At 41.9% G+C, this 17,741-nt stretch overlaps 1 protein-coding gene and 1 non-coding gene across 2 annotated transcripts; both read right to left on the bottom strand.

Annotated features, from left to right (window-relative positions):
• Positions 1-1,114: 1,114 nt before the first annotated feature.
• Positions 1,115-14,715, bottom strand: LOC106586317 (rho-related GTP-binding protein RhoE). Its single transcript, XM_014173486.2, has 5 exons — positions 14,256-14,715; positions 14,042-14,129; positions 3,090-3,199; positions 2,420-2,545; positions 1,115-2,276 (listed from the first exon to the last, which is right to left on the bottom strand). The coding sequence occupies exons 1-5, from the start codon at positions 14,358-14,360 to the stop codon at positions 2,034-2,036; spliced, it is 672 nt and encodes a 223-aa protein (XP_014028961.1). The 5' UTR covers positions 14,361-14,715; the 3' UTR covers positions 1,115-2,033.
• Positions 14,716-16,961: 2,246 nt separating this feature from the next.
• Positions 16,962-17,014, bottom strand: LOC123730661 (U7 small nuclear RNA). Its single transcript, XR_006762096.1, has one exon. It is a non-coding gene; the product is annotated as a U7 small nuclear RNA (small nuclear RNA).
• Positions 17,015-17,741: the final 727 nt, after the last annotated feature.

The following is a 17,741-nucleotide window of genomic DNA, read 5'->3' as shown; positions in this document are numbered from 1 at the left end:
ACACACTACCGTTCAAAAGGAGTCACTTAGAAATGTCCTTGTTTTTGAAAGGAAAGCATTTTTTTTGTCCATTTAAAATAACATCAAATTAATCAGAAATAAAGTGTAGACATTGTTATTGTTGTAAATGACTATTGTAGCTTGAAATGGCAAATCTTTGATGGAATATCTACATAGGTGTACAGAGGCCCATTATCAGCAACCATCACTCCTGTGTTCCAATGGCACGTTGTGTTAGCTAATCCAAGTTTATCATTTTAAAAGGCTAATTGATCATTAGAAAACCCTTTTGCAATTATGTTAGCACAGCTGGAAACTGTTGTTCTGATTAAAGAAGCAATAAAACTGGCCTTCTTTAGACTAGTTGAGTATCTGGAGCATCAGCATTTGTGGGTTCAATTACAGGCTCAAAATGGCCAGAAACAAAGAACTTTCTTCTGAAACTCATCGTCTATTCTTGTTCTGAGAAATGAAGTCTATTCCATACGAGAAATTGCTAAGAAACTGAAGATCTCGTACAATGCTGTGTACTACTCCCTTCACAGAACAGCGCAAACTGGCTCTAGCCAGAATAGAAAGAGGAGTGGGCGGCCCCGGTGCACATATGAGCAAGTTCCATTAAATAGTACCCCCAAAACACCAGTCTCAACATCAACAGTGAAGAGGTGACTCCGGATGCTGGCCATTTAGGCAGAGTTGCAAAGAAAAAGCCATATCTCAGACTGGCCAATAAAAAGAAAAGATTAAGATGAGCAATAGAACACAGACACTGGACAGAGGAACTCTGCCTAGAAGGCCAGCATCCTGGAGTCAACTCTTCACAGGTTTTTCATTCAAATGCAGAAAATTTCTCTACACTCCATGACAAAAGGTGTAGAAGCTGTAATATGTAACTTTTTGGGTGACCCAACCAAATTTACATAGAAATGTGAGTTACAGATCAAGAGGGGGGCACTAAAACTTTAGGCAAGGTGGGGGGGCTTCCCAACCAAATTTCATTTATTGCCCCTAAAATCTTGCACAGGGCTAGTAGTTCTCGTAAGCCTAAATAGGATAATTCAGTTTGAATATGTGTACTTCCCATAAGTCAATAAATGCTGCATTGAGGCATCAATGATGGGCTTATACATTTATAAGCATCAAATCTAACCTTTACTACATTTGCATGACTACCGTACATTTAAACATGGGAAATTGACAGTTCTGAAATGAACTATTTTGTCGTTGTTTTAGAATAAATCTCAGAGTAACTTAGAATGAACAGATTTAGATAACAAATTATGAGTAGGTAAAAAGTAAAGAAAAGGAAGGAGAAGCCTAAAGGGTGACACACGACACATGACATTCGGGAGCCTTCAACAGCATGGATTGGAGAAAGGGTAACAGCATCCTGGTTATCATCTGTGCTTCTCAGAACATTACACACAAACTTATCTCATATCGTTCACCGTCTCTCCCCCAAACTATTTTGGTTGCTTATAAGAACATATGATCCAAACACTGCTACCTAGAAAACTTCTGAAAATGAAGCTTTTCAATAATCAGGATTCTACAACCCTGCCTGCATTCTCCACCATGGGATTCCAGTTCAAACTGAGAATTTAAGTACAACTCTTTTGTGTCATTTCAGTGGAATTCCCCAGAGAGTTCATGAACAAAGTCCAAGATAAGTTTTCTCAGATTCTGTGGCATCAAGTCACTAACATTAGTCAGTTGTTAGTTCTGACTGATAATTCCCAGTTAACTCCAGGTGAATACATCCAGTTCATGTACGTTCATTGACTACTTGGTGTTATGCTTCATTTAACTTGTAAAAAGGCAGGGTACAACCACAGATAACGTACATAACATACCACAGCATAGTTGCTGCCGCTACCTAAACACCATCTCTCATTCAGTTGGCAATGGCTGTGGAGATCGATAGTCTTCTAATAGTGCACAAAGCCCTTCATAGTTATCCAAAGATCATATGCTCATTATAATGTCCTTCAACATTGTCCTTCAATCCAAGATTCAAACCACAGCCCATGCAGTCACATAACAGCACAGGTCTTGGCTTTGGTCTTCTGGAAGTCTGACACCACCGTGGGCAGGTCTGGTCTGCTGTGCGAGATCCTCTTGGTGCTCCTGGAGGACTTGTTGCATTTGACGTTCTTGTTGCTCTTGTTGACGCAGGCCAGCGTGGCCACGTGGAAGATGTCTCTGACGCTGTTCTCAGACTGCAGGGATGAACACTCGATGTAGGGAGCACTGATCTGCTTGGCCATGTTGGAGCCCTGAGATGGAGAGAGAGAGAGAGAATAACACAAAGATATCAGTCTCGAGAGCTGTCTAGTATGAATTGTTCCCAGCACTTTTAACACATGATTATGTTTAAGCTCATGATTTTAAATTACATTTAGAAAGACATGACACCCACCTGATCATAGGACACTGGTGTATGTCCACTGTTAGATTTGGTAAAGAGGTCAGTGCGGAGGTCTGACTTACATCCCACCAGCAGCATCTTGGTGTTGGGACAGAATTCCTGAATCTCCCCTTTCCACTATATGGGTGAAAGAAAAGGGAGAGATCAACATTAGTCTAGAATTGGAACCCTATGAAAGGGGATTAAAGAGAGAAAAAGCCTGGTGATTATGCTCTCTCCAGAGGAAGGATCACTCCCCCTCTCACTGGACCACACTCCTCTCAGCTGGCACAATACTGAGCCTTAGTGACATCCCAGGTCAAAGGGCACTGAGGCACACAATGGCCATGTCTTGGAGACCACATGTGAACAAGGCCTGTTAGACTACTTCTGAGCCTCACGTGAGTTTGTTTTCACAATCCTCCCCCCGCTCTCATTGGTGCTGCCCTAGTATTAGACCCCTCTCTCATTGATACAGCCTTAGTTTTCAGCAGAATAGGGATTTTCAAAGGCCACTTCCCCCAGAAACACAAATGGAGGCCTTTTCAGAAAGGGTCATGGGTCAAGGGGACTGAGCGAAAATGCCATTGGGACAGGCCACTGTTCCCCAGTTCAAGGGGAGCAGAGGCAGCTTATATAGCTTCACGGATAAGAGTAGGCTATATCACCACAAAACACTCACCTTCTTCAGTACACTGTCCAGGGTGTCTGGTCTACTGATGTCAAAGCAGATGAGGACTGCATCAGCGTCAGGGTAGGAGAGAGGCCGCACATTGTCATAGTATGCAGAGCCTGCAAAAAACATCACCATGTTGTTAGTCAAGTGAAAGTGGATCTATGTGGTAACTGAGTCACAGTACTTCCTCAAATCCCTGCAACTTACTGTAAGTTAACAAACATTTCCCATTCCACAGATGCATTGACTCAAACAATGACAAGGTTATTTGCAGAGCAGGGTCAGATTGCAGTGGTTTCCATTCCAAACAGGATATTGAAAGTTATTTTATAATTTTTTCAGTAAAGGATATATTTTCACAAACTTGTGACGTACTTAGTGTACACTAAACATCTTAAACATAGCTCTATGGCAGTGATCATTTTGTCACTCTTTGTTTTAGATTTAGTCTAGTCTTAGTCATTTTTACAAAAATATCATTAAGTCTTAGACCCAATTTTGTCATTTGAATAATGATTTTGTCTAGTTATTGTGAAAATGACGAAAACAGTGGGCCATTTCAGTCAACTAAATGTTCATTTCATTTTAGTCACATCACATTTGTATTGCCTCATTAACCTATAGTAAACATATATCACTGACTTCCATGTGTACAGACATAGCCTTGTCTTACCAACATAGTTTTCTGCATAACATCACATTCTCTTCCCAACAGCAGAAATATGACAAACATATATAAAAAATAATAAATTCCTAATTCCATGTAAATTCCAAATTCAGCCTAGATAGATATTGCACATTACATACAAAACAAACCGACACACACAAGCAGAGAGAGAGAGAGAGAGAGAGAGAGCGAGAGAGAGAGAGAGAGAGAGAAAGAGAAGCGTAGCACAATCCGCAAATTATTGGCAAAGTAGTATGGGCTGAATTGAACCTCCATCACTCAGTCACGTCATTGCCATTGTTATCAACGTTCCACAGACGCCGCAGCCACATTAATGTCCAAAAGTAGAACGGGGGCTAATGACTTTGACTGTTCACCTAGTGATGTAGTCGAGTCACTACACCTCATGTCCGAATTGAGTCCACTGTGCTCGAGTCCTAGTCCGAGTCACCAATAGTCGAGTCACGAGTCACGAGTCCCTATGGCTGAAGTCCGAGTCCCAGTGCTCGAGTCCTGGTCCAAGTGCTTAAGTCTGAGTCACTGGGTCCACTTTAACTCAAAATAAAGTTAGATATAGCATAACGGCAAGACGAATTGAGTCAATAAATTGTTTTCCATCCCTTTTCCTTTCTTTCCAAATGTTTGCATATGTTTGCATATAGGTAGTTGTAATGTTACCAGGGCAAAGTTCAGTTGAAGTTCAGTTGAAAAACGTTATCGGACGTTGCAGAACAAATCCATGACTAGAGCTGACGTTATTCCTTATTCAACATGTCAGAGAGGAATGTTTGTTCTACACTGAACAAAAATATAAACTCAACATGCAACAATTTCAAAGATTTGACTGAGTTACAGTTAATATAAGGAAATCAGTCAATTGAAATAAATTAATTAGGCCCTAATCGATGGATTTCACATGACTGGAAATACAGATATGCATCTTTTGGTCACAGATACCTTTAAAAAAATGAGGGGAATGGATCAGAAAACCACTCAGTATCTGGTGTAACATGTCTGGTGAGTATGCAGGCCATGGTCATTTTCAGCTTCCAGGAATTGTGTAGAGATCCTTGCGACATGGGGCTGTGCATTATCATGCTGAAATGTGAGGTGATGGCGGTGAATGAATGGCACGACAATGGGCCTCAGGATCTTATCAAGGTATCTCTGTGTATTGAAATTGCCATCAATAAAAATGCAATTGTGTTCGTTGTCCGTAGATAAATGCCTGCCCATACCATAACCCCACTGCCACCATGGGGCACTCTGTTCAAAACGTTGACATCAGCAAACCGCTCGGCACACACAATGCCATACACGCCGTCTGCCATCTGCTCACTGAAGTCGGCTACGACGCCGAACTGCAGTCAGGTCAAGACTCTGGTGAGGACGACGAGCACGCAGATGAGCTTCCCTGAGACAGTTTCTGACAGTTTGTGCAGAAATTCTCCATTTGTGCAAACCCAGTTTCATCGGATCCCGCAGGTGAAGAACCCAAATGTGGAGGTCCTGGGCTGGCATGGTTACACGTAGTCTGCGGTTGAGGCCAGTTGGACGTACTGCCAAATTTTCTAAAACTACGTTGGAGGCGGCTTATGGTAGAGAAATTAACATTCAATTCTCTGGAAAGAGCTCTGGTGGACATTCCTGCAGTCAGCATTCCAATTGCACTCTCCCTCAAAGCTTGAGACATCTGTGGCATTCTGTTGTGTGACAAAACAGCACATTTTAGAGTGGCCTTTTATTTTCCTCAACACAAGGTGCCTGTGAAATGTTCATGCTGTTTAATCAGTTTCTTGATATGCCACACCTGTCAAGTGGATGGATTATCTTGGCAAGGGAGAAATACTCACTAACACGGATGTAAACAAATTTGTGCACAACGTTTGCCAGAAATAAGCTTTTTGTGAGCATGAAACATTTCTGGGATCTTTTATTTCACCTCATGAAACATGGGACTAACACTTTACATGTTGCGTTTATATTTTTGTTTAGCATACATAACCTGTTTCTATCTGAACGTTCCAAAATGTTTCGTCCTGCTGAACAAGGTGTGGCCTAAACAAACAGTTAATGGTCTGGTCCGCAAGTAGCCTAGTTTTAGAACGGCCCTCAATATGTAAAATATGGCCCGTCTATGCACGATATAAAGAAAAAAACGCGGCGCCGTTATTATGGGTCATGTCTTTTGAACGGTAGCCAAAGGGCTAGATTCAAGATGTTTTCTCTGTAGAAAAGAGGGAGACTTGGCTACAGTGGCTGCAGAACCTGTATATGAAATGCAGTGGGAGAAGTGGGAGGGTTGAGCGAGACTACAAATTCCAAGTCAGACTACTTTTCTATAGCCAACTCAACAGAGAGAAAAACACAGCTAGACTGTTGTTTTTCTATTAAACTCAATGCTGCTATTGTTATTAATTTTGAAAAGCAGCTTGTGTCAAAAGGTAGCTAACTAGAAGGCTGGAGTTGCCTGCGCAATGTGTATAGTCGGAGGCGGAGACGGAGGGGACCCTGTCTGCACACATTCGTCACCTGCTCCCCCGCAGGTCACCAGCTGACGTAGGCTGTGTTTGTCCTTCCCACTGCTGAACAGAACTGCGCTGTGCATCTGTGCTGCTAATATTAATTGTGCTTAACACGGAAAAACTCTCAATCTCTCCAAAAACTCTTGTCCAGTCCACTTAGTAGTCCAATTTTAGTCACAGAGATAATTTGTCTGAAATTAAAAATTATTTTTGCTCAGTTATAGTTTTTTCTGGGTATATTTAGTCAGCTATAGTCTCGTTAATTGGCACCGAAAAACAGGTTTTTGACTAATATTTTAGTCACTGTTTTTGTTGACGAAATTAACACTGTCCTACGGCGACCTCAAGGTTTTCTTTGGTAGTATTGGGTGTACTATGGAATACAGAGAAGCCTTGGGGCCATTATGTGGTGGACTGGGTCACGTTGCATCCAGGTAAAGAAACCAAACCAACACCAATGTCAGGAAACTCCCCTCTCCCCGTTGTACCTCTGTGAGAAATGGTGGGGATTTTCTAGTTTCCCAAGGTACAGTGGTCTACAGTGGGAGGGGTCTTCCCTCACCCACGTTAAATACTGTTTAAATACTGTCTTTAATCCCTACTGTCTAGGGAGGAAACCGTCATATCTCACACATACTTCAAACAGTGCATGTGCTATCCAGAATCCTTGGGATGTCCCTACCCCATTGAGGTTGAAATGTAAAATGGTTAAGGTAGGGGTTAAGGTTAGAGTTTAGGGTAGGGACGTTCCAAGGATTCCGGACATCATAGACCTTTCAAATAGTCTCCATTGTAGGAAACAGTTCCTCATTCTGAAGAGATATTTGTGTCATTCTCTATAAGCTCCATGCCAAAGGGCTTTTACTTTAGAATACAAAGCAGTGTAGAATAACCTAGGTTCCTGAATTGTGCCATTGAATTCTAAAGAATGTAGGGGCAATTATGCTATTTCACATCATGACAAGAAATCATAACAATCCCTCAAAACCAGATCCATTACTTCTGAAGCTGGCTTTACAACGAACGCCCCCACCCAAACCAGAAATATGTTTTGATTCACAAATGGAATCCAGATGATCTCAATGTGGACCAGTACAAGGAGTAAAACACCAATGACACCATCACCATCTGTCTTTTTTAATTTGAACTTTTCATTTACCTAAACACAATTAAACCCAGTTTGAATTCTCAGGAGTAAACTTCTATACAAGTGGGCCCATTAGGATATTTGAGTAGAATGCCTACGCTGTGGTCTGACACGGACTACCACTTCCCTGAATGTTTTTCACAAACAAATCCACACTAGCAGATGTAAACAATTATGAAATATTTTCAGGTATTGCGAAGCAGATCCTGTAGGTTAAACAAACAGCCACAAGACCCCTATTTTCATAGCCTAAACTGAAAGTCTTACAAACGGCTCGACCAGGATGCGTGAGAGATGTGGAATGTCTAACTTCTGGTATGAATGGTTTTCTATGGAAACATTAAAATAGTGTTGTAGGATTGAGCTGATGAAAATGGGGGATTTACAGTTTCACAGTAACCTACACAGACTGTTAGAAATGGGCATTTCAGAGCTGGAGGAAAGTATACAAAGAGATACTGTTGTATCTGTCACTGTGAGACAAATAATGAACAGTGTAACAAAGGCAATCAACGTAACGAAGACATCTCTCGTCATTCAACATATGGCTTGTCTATCAGTGAGGTAGGTTAGGGGGGATATACTTTAGTACCTATCTAATAGAACATTGCCTTCGGAAAGTATTCAGACCCCTTGACTTTTTCCACATTTTGTTAAGTTACAGCCTTATTCCAAAATGGATTTTAAAAAATCCTCAGCAATCTATACACAACACCCCATAATGACAAACCGAAAACAGAAATTCCTTATTTACATAAGTATTCAGACCCTTTGCTATGAGACTCGAAATTGAGCTCAGGTGCATCCTGTTTCCATTGATCATCCTTGAGATGTTTCTACATCTTGATTGGAGTCCACCTGGGGTAAATTCAATTGATTGGACATGATTTGGAAAGGCACACACCTGTCTACATAAGGTCCCACGGTTGACAGCGCATTGTCAGAGTAAAAACCAAGCCATGAGGTTGAAGGAATTGTCTGCAGAGCTCCGAGACAGGATTGTGTCGAGGCACAGATCTGGGGAAGATTACCAAAAAATGTCTGCAGTATTGAAGGTTCCCAAGAACATAGTGGCCTCCATCATTCTTAAATGGAAGAAGTTTGGAACCTCCAGGACTCTTCCTAGAACTGGCCGCCCGGCCAAACTGAGCAATCGAGGGAGAAGGGCCTCGGTCAGGGAGGTGACCAAGAACCCGATGGTCACTCTGACAAAGCTCCAGAGTTCCTCTGTGGAGATGGAAGAACCTTCCAGAAGGATAACCATCTCTGATGCACTCCAACAATCAGGTTTTTATAGTACAGTGGCCGGACGGAAGCCACTCCTCAGTAAAAGGCACATGACAGCCCGTTTAGAGTTTGCCAAAAGGCACCCAAAGGACTCTCAGCCCATGAGAAACAAGATTCTCTGGTATAATGAAACCAAGATGGCCTGAATGCCAAGCATCACATCTGGAAGAAACCTGGCACCATCCCTACGGTGAAACATGGCAGTGGCAGCATCATGCTGTGGGGATGTTTTTCAGCGGCAGGGACTGGGAGACTGGTCAGGATTGAGGGAAAGATGAACAGAGCTAAGTACAGAGAGATCCTTGATGAGTACCTCCTGAGTACCTGCTCAGAGTACTCAGGACCTCAGACTGGGGTGAAGGTTCACCTTCAAACAGTACAAAGACCCTAAGCACACAGCCAAGACAACGCAGGAGTGGCTCCTGGACAAGTCTCTGAAGGTCCTTGAGTGGCCCAGTCAAAGCCCGAACCCGATCAAACATCTCTGGAGAGACCTGAAAATAGCTGTGCAGCGACGCTTCCCATCCAACCTGACAGAGTTTGAGAGGATCTGCAGAGAATGGGAGAAACTCCCCAAATACAGGGGTGCCAAGCTTGTAGCGTCATACAAGACTCGAGGCAGTGATCGCTGCCAAAGGTGCTTCAACAAATTACTAAGTAAAGGGTTTGAATACTTATGTAAAAATGTAAATGTGATATTTCAGTTATTTGTTTTTAATACATTTGCAAAAATGTATGAAAAGGGTCAATGCTATTTGTTTAACTATTTAATCAACTATTTAGCAGTCTTATGGCCTTTTGGTTCCAGACTTGGTGCAACGGTAGCACTTGTCGTGCGATTGCAGATTGAACAATCTATAACTTGAGTGGCTGGAGTCTTGGACCATTTTTAGGGCCTTTCTCTGACACCACCTGGTATATAGGTCCTGGATGGCAGGGAGCTCGGCCCCAGTGATGTACTAGGCCAAACACATTACCCTCTGTAGCACCTTGTGGACGGATGCCATGCAGTTCCCATACCAAGCGGTGATGCAGCCAGTCAAGATGATCTCAATGGGGCAGCTGTCTAACTTTTTGAGGATCTGAAGGCCCATGCCAAATCTTTTCAGCCTCCTGAAGGGGAAGAGGCATTGTCGTGCCCTATTCATGACTGTGTTGGTGTGTGTGGACCATGATAGATCCTTAGTGATGTAGACACCGAGGAACTTGAAGCTCTTGACCCGCTCCACTGCAGCCCCATCAATGTGAATGAGGACGTGCTCGGCCCTCCGTTTCCTGTCATCCACGATCAGCTCCTTTGTCTTTCTGACGTTGAAGGGGAGGTTGTTGCTCTGGCACCACAATGCAAGGTCTCTGACCTCCTCCCTATAGGCTGTCTCATCGTCGTTGGTGATCAGGCCTACCACCGTCATGTCGTCAGCAAACTTAATGAGGCTGCTGCTTGCATGTAGATTGAGTCGCTATAGTCAATTACTGGAAGTGTTGCTTGAACAATATTCCTTTTCAAAAGTGAGACAGGATTTATTTCTATATGAGAAACCAATCTTTACCTGCAACTTTCTAGTCAGTTTATCAATGTGTGTTTTCAAACTTCTTCGAGATCGGTGTCCCTTCAACTGGACGGTTCAGCTAACGTAGGCTAATGCGACATAGACATATCTGATATTGGCAGAAAGCTTAAATTCTTGTTAATCTAACTGCACTGTCCAATTTACAGTAGCTATAACAGTGAAATAATGCCATGCTATTGTTTGAGGAGAGTGCACAATTTTGAACATGAAAAGTTATTAATAATTGAATTAGGCACATTTGGGCAGTCTTGATACTACATTTTGAACAGAAATATAATGGTTCATTGAATCAGTCTAAAACTTTGCACATACACTGATGCCATCTAGTGGGCAAAATCTAAATTGCACCTGAGCTGGAATAATGCATTATGGCCTTTCTCTTGCATTCCAAAGATGATGGTACAAAAACAATGCAAAAGAACATTTGGTTTTTTCTTTCTATTATCTTTTACCAGATCTATTGTGTTATATTCTCCTACATTCCTTTCACATTTCCACAAACTTCAAAGTGTTTCTTTTCAAACGGTACCAAGAATATGCATATCCTTGCTTCGGGACCTGAGCTACATGCAGTTAGATTTGGGTATGTCATTTTAGGTGAAAATAGAAAAAAAGAGGGTAATCCTTAAGAGGACAAAGGACAGTTTATCATCAATCCAAATACCTAGATACTTATAATTGGGGACTAGCTCAATTTGGGCTCCTCTCAAGGTACAGATACACAGGTCTTGGTTTTATCACCATTTAGCACTAATTTAAGATTGCTGAGCAATTATTGAATTGAATCAAAGCCAAGCTGAAGATCGCGAATGACCTGTAACACTGAGGGGGCACAGGAATAAATAACTGTGTCATCCGCATAGAGATGTAAGCCCCAGTTATTATTATTCAGGGACAGACCAAAATTATTATTGTAAATAGTGAACAGTAAAGGGCCTAGTATTGAGCCTTGTGGGACTCCTTTAGTTATGTTAAGAAAATTTGACTGAACTCCATCAGCAGATATACATTGACTTCTGTCGTGCAGATAATATACTTTTTTTCTTATAAGCGTCCAGATTAGTGTCCCACTCCTTGAAAGCGGCAGCTCTAGCCTTTAGCTCAGTGCGTATGTTGCCTGTAATCCATGGCTTCTGTTTGGGGTATGTATGTACGGTCACTGTGGGGACGACATCATCGATGCACTTATTAATTATGCCGGTGACTGATGTGGTAAACTCCTCAATGCCATCGGATAAATCCTGAAACATATTCCAGTCTGTGCTAGAGAAACAGTCCTGTAGCTTAGCATCCGCTTCATCGGACCACTTCCATATTGAGTGCATCACTGGTACTTCTTGTTTGAGTTTTTGTTTGTAAACAAGAATTAGGAGGATATAGTTATGGTTAGATTTGCCAAATGGAGGGCAAGGGAGAGCTTTGTATGCGTTTCTGTATGTGGAGTAAAGGTGATCTACAGTTTTGTCTCCTGTAGTTGCACAGGTGACATGCTGGCAAAAATGAGGTAAAACTGATTTAAGTTTCCCTGCATTAAAATCACTGGCCACTAGGAGCGCCGCCTCTAGATGAAAATGTTCTTGTTTGCTTATGGCCATATATAGCTTGTTGAGTGCAGTCTTAGTTCCAGCATCGGTTTGTGGTGGTAAATAGACAGCTAGGAAAAATATAGAAGAAAACTCTCTTGGTAAATTGTATGGTCTACAGCTTATTATGAGGTATTCTAACTCAGGCGAGCAGAACCTTAAGACTTCCTTAATAGTAGAGATTGTGTACCAGGTGTTGTTAACAAAGACACACATCTCGCCCTTGAGTTTACCCAATGCTGCCGTTTGATCCTGCCATTGCATAGAAAAACCAGCTAGATATATATTATCCATGTCCTTGTTTAGCCACGATGCTGAGAAACTGGATATTACAGTTCTTTAGGTCCTGTTGATAGGATAGTCTCGAACGGAGCTCGTCCAGTTTGTTCTCAAGTGTTTGTACGTCCGCCAATAGAACATAGGGTAGAGGCGGATTGTTTATTCGCCAACGTAGTTTTGTCAAGGTGCCCGCACGTTGGCCTCTCTTACGCCGTCTTTTCCTTTTCCGAGTCTCTGGGATTAGGGCCTGGTCTGGGGTGAGCAGTATGTCCTGCCCCGGCGACTCATCGAAGTAGAAATCTTCATCCAAATCGAGGTTAGTTATCCCTGTTCTGATGTCTTTTCGGTCATAGGCAACATTATGTACAAAAAAAGTTAAGATCAGTGCATAAAAACACAAAATAGCCAGGAGCCTGTAAAAAGTCAGCTATCCATTGCAGCGCCATATACAGTACTTGTGGTACTCCAATTTCCACATGAGACTCATTTGTGATAACAATAAACAACACTATCATATAGCTCAAAATGTGCCACGCTATCCACAAGGTTATCAAAACAATTCCACCAAATCAACATTATCACATCATCATGTTGTGACTAGAGAGGGGGCTGCCGGTTCAGTGGAAGTCCTTAGAGGTGTGTCGGCCCTGGTGTATGTGGTGAGGTCTGGTTTGTGTGTGTGTAATGCATCCTTCCCTGGTGTATCCAAGGTGGTCCCCAACAGGAACAATAGATGAGTGTGTCAGTCAGCCCTGGTGTGTGTGGTGAGCTCAGCTTTTCTTGAAGCTGTGGTGTAATCACTGAGTCGTGTCCTGGACAAACCCAAGGGATGCGCCACAATCAGCTGGAAGTCACAGAGCAGATGAGAGGCAGCCCAGAACAGTCTCTCACTCTCCTCAATATTACCCCTTTTACACCACACTGCACAGAGGCAGCCCAAAGCACTCCCTCATCCCACCGCTACCCCCTCTCTAGACCCCCCTCTTCACCCTTCGACCCCTCTCCACCCTACAGAGGCAGCCAAAAGCACTCCCTCATCCCACCGCTACCCTCTCTCTAGACCCCCCTCTTCACCCTACAGAGGCAGCCCAAAGCACTACCTCACCCTTTTCTAACCACTCTCCACCCCACTGGAGCCACACAATCACCCAGCCAGACTGGAGGGCTTTGAGGCTGTAGTATAGAAGGTAATTACCTCCAGACCTGGGGCTGGAAGGAGATCCCACAGGGACCTCTATATGGGATTCCTGTTGTGTGTCAGGCTGTGAGGGGGAGCGGCTTTATTAAACAAGTAATGCAAGCTCTCGGAATGAAAATCTGTGCATGTTGGCCAGGGGAAAATAAGCGTCTTGTTTTGTTACGCCCTTTAGCGTCAGCTTTTCTCCTAATAGACAGCTGAAAGAATATATCACAATTTTCCCCCTGTAGAGGCATACAAAACAAGGTTTGCCATTACCTCAGAGTGCAGATGACAAAAATAATGTCAGAAAGTAGCCTAATAGATGGTGATTTCCCAAGACTGACGTGCATTTCTATACAGAGTCAACACAGTGTCTGAGTTCCCACATTATCAGTCTTACATGTTCAAGGGTGTGAGGGTGGGTGGTTTCAGATGTAGGCTACAGAATGCTGGTGGTGTCCACAAGGTTTCCATAACTGTTATCTGACTCCCTATCTAACCCTCTCTCTCACATTCCAGAGAGGCAGCATCGGACTGTTCCCCTCAGAGTGGCTGGCAGTTACTGTAAAGCATATAATGTGGCCAATACTGCATATCAGGATTTCATGCTTGTCTTCTGATGTCGAAAACTCTCGATTTTTCATGGTATTTAGTAGCTACAGCAGGAATGACAGTGACGCACGTTCTCAGAACGCGAATAATGCGCAAAGGGTCCTTACCTGAAGTGTCCCACAGACGGAGTTCAACTCTCTGCGTATCGATTTCAAAACTGGCCGTGTAGTTCTCAAACACCGTGGGAATGTAGCCCTACAAATGAAACACAAAATCCATTATCAACATCAATGCAGTTTAGACATATAAAAAAGTTGCGAGCTGATTGATAACGCGCAATTATCATGCCAATAAATAGAAAAATATGTCACGTAAACTCACCTCTGGAAAGGAATCTTTTGCAAACACATTTAGTAGAGCGGTTTTCCCACATTCACTATCCCCAACGACCACTATTTTACATTTTATGCTTGGATTTAAATCCATTTTGGAACGGTGTGTGATATGGCTCGCCTTCTTTCCATAAAATATAAATTATCCTAAAGAAGAATGAGGTCGGGATCAATAGAAAATCCGAAGGTTGTATGATTCCCAAAATGTACGAGCGGACTGCATCAGTCAGCTGCGCAGAAGAATCTATTCTGAAATGAGAACGTGTCGACGGCACAGTAATTTAAAAAATTGTCAAAATAGAAAACCTTTAAATAATTAACATGAAACCTTAGGAGAGTGAAATACTGTGACATCCAAGGGTCGTAGCCAGTCCTGTATACGAGAGCTCCAGACCAGTTATGAGATGCAACGGTCCACAGACAGGGTAAGTTTGAAGGAGTTTGAGGAGAGTCATTCCTATTTCAAGTCAAGGAGGGCGTTGCGCAAGTAAACTATTTAGCCCATTATGCATCAGACCAAGTCTCTCATGTATTTCAGATGAGAAGCTAACGCAGCTGCAGTGGAGGGAAAAGTACGCAATTGTCATACTTGAGTAAAAGTAAAGATACCTTAATAGAAAATGACGATATATACTAAAGTATCAAATGTAATTGCTAAAATATACTTAAGTATCAAAAGTAAAAGTATAAATGATTTAAAATTCCTTATATTAAGCAAACCAGACGGAACCATTTTCGTGTTTTTTATTTAAGGATAGCCAGGGGTACACTCCAACACTCAGACATAATTTACAAACGAAGCATTTGTGTTTAGTGAGTCTGCCAGATCAGAGGCAGTAGAGATGACCAGGGATGTTCTCTTAATACAGTTGGTGTGAATTGGAGCATTTTCCTGTCATGCTAAGCTAAAGATGTAATGGGTACTTTTGGGTGTCAGGGAATATGTATGGAGTAAAAAGTACATTATTGTCTTTAGGAATGTAGTGAAGTAAAAGTAAAAGTTGTCAAAAGTATAAATAGTAAAGTGAAGTACAGATACCCCAAAAACGACTTAGTAGTAATTGAAAGTATTTTTACTTAAGTACTTTACACCATTTATGAGAATTAATATTAAAAGACCTATTGTAATTGCAATGTACAAAAATAATATAATTTTGGGATCCTTTGGAACTTATAATGTTTTCCTGTTCGTTTTATTTGTGTTCATTGGACTTTGAATGAGCTGTCTGGATTAGCCTCAATACTTTTATTTCTTTGCTTTTTATGTTTATAACCACTTTATAGGGGTTGAAGGGTTGCACTTTCTTTCACTGACTGTAGTACTGAAGCCACTGTGATGTTTGTCTGCAATGCATATCAATAACCTTGAGAGTGATGAATACAGCTGAAGTTGTGCATGCCTGCTGAGAGAGGAGCGCTGAAGCAAACACAACAGGAGACTCAGCCGACCCATCTTAATCCCGACCTGAAAGGAATTATAATCAGCGCTGGGGTATCTGTGGTAGCAGGTATTAAAGATGATATCTCTCCTTGAAGAAGTGCAACATGTAGGGCAAGTACAGTAGAGTACACTGTGTACAGTAGCTACATAATGCTATGTTATGAGTCCTTTATGATAATACCGTATCTCGAAATAACAAATATCACTTAATAACATTATTCTGGTGTGGTGATGGAGTGTTGCTGTATTAGCAAATGTATTAGCGAAGGGCCCGATGGTGTAATAGTTTCTTTCTATGGTGGTCTTCACTGTAAAGAAACATGGTCTTGCATAGTAATGGAGTGACTTCAAGCACAGTCAGCTAGATAAGAGTGAGTTAAACTGTTTCTTTCTCTGAGGAAAGCTATGACTCAAGCTTCTTTCACACTCTGATTGCTTTTCTGTCAGGCTACATAGTAGGCCTTGCCAAAAATCAGAACTTTTTGATTACAGATTCTTGCAGTTTCTTCCTCCCCGAGAGCCTCCATTGTGGTCGGAACACATTCTGTGGAACACACAGGGATTCTGACACAGAATAGTCTTTGTTGTCATCTGTAACCTAGCTAGAAGGTGGCCGTTTGAGACAGCATCTCGGGGTAAATGTAGCCTACCAAGATAGAGGACACCATTTTAGTTTACGGAAACAATGGCTAACTCTCTCGCTCTAATAACACAGATTCCGTGCCGTTTTAATGAGTCAAGCATTTACATGTTGTTAGTGTGTGTGTGTGTGTGTGTGTGTGTGTGTGTGTGTGTGTGTGTGTGTGTGTGTGTGTGTGTGTGTGTGTGTGTGTGTGTGTGTGAAAATCTGTAGGGGTTTTGTGTGAGAGTGTAGTGTGTGTGTCAGCGTGTATATATAGTCTTGTGCATAGAATCAGTGCAAGATCGGGTAACCATTAATGAACTATTTAGCAGTCTTACGGCTATTTAGCAGTCTTACGGCTATTTAGCAGTCTTATGGCTTGGGGGTAGACACTGTCTCTGAGACTGTTGGTCTGATAGCCGATGCTCCGGGACCGTTTGCCAGACGGTAGCAGAGTGAACAGTCTATGGATTGGGTGGCTGGAGTCTTTGACAACATGACTGTAGTGTAGTATTTACTGTTTTTGCGGATATTATTGTTGTATACTATAGTATTTACTGTAGTGTTTTGCTGACATTACTGTAGTATTTACTGTAGTGTTTTTGTTTTATCTTTGACATGGGGGGCATAGTGGGGGCTTTCTCCTTGAGGAAACCTACTGGACAAATACAAAAATAGCACATTTTCCATAACCTGTAGGAAGGTAGGACCAGACTCTGAATGGATACTGAAAGATCCTATAGTAAGCACTACATGATCAAGGGATACTACAGTGTATAATATAGTATACTACAGAATGCTATAGTAAGCAATACACGATCGAGAAATACCACATTGTAGAGTTTAGTATTCTACTCATAGAAACAAAAGTTATACTATACAAGTACTATACAAAATTATACTATACAAGTACTACACATGATCTAGGGCTACTAGAGTGTGTATTATAATATTCTATAGTATACTACAGTTTACTGCAGAATTCTATAGTAACTGTAAAAACATGATGTGGGCTATGGTACAATTTTTCTTTAAAGTTGCTAAACCAGTGGATTCTGTGTTTTAATAAGGGATGCAGTGTGTTTTGTGTCTTTTTGAATATCTGTGTGACTTTGCAAAGTTTCATAAAGGTTTTGTTCCCAGCTGGAGTGAGTTATTCCCAACACCTTTCTGTTTTCCATTTTCAATTGAAAGTGTGACAATGGGAGAGGCTGCTCACTCACAGATAAATGTTTTATTTTTAAAATTTAACTAGGCAAGACAGTTAAGAACACATTCCTATTTACAATGATAGCCTACACCGGCCAAACCCAGACAGCGCTGGGCCAGTTGTGCGCCACCCAATCACGGCCAGTTGTGAAACAGCCTGGAATCAAACCAGGGTGTCTGTAATGACACCTCTAGCACTGAGA

Source organism: Salmo salar, chromosome ssa25 (genome assembly GCF_905237065.1).
Source record: "Salmo salar chromosome ssa25, Ssal_v3.1, whole genome shotgun sequence".
Classification (NCBI taxonomy): Eukaryota; Metazoa; Chordata; class Actinopteri; order Salmoniformes; family Salmonidae; genus Salmo; species Salmo salar.
This window is presented reverse-complemented; position numbering and strand designations above follow the sequence as displayed.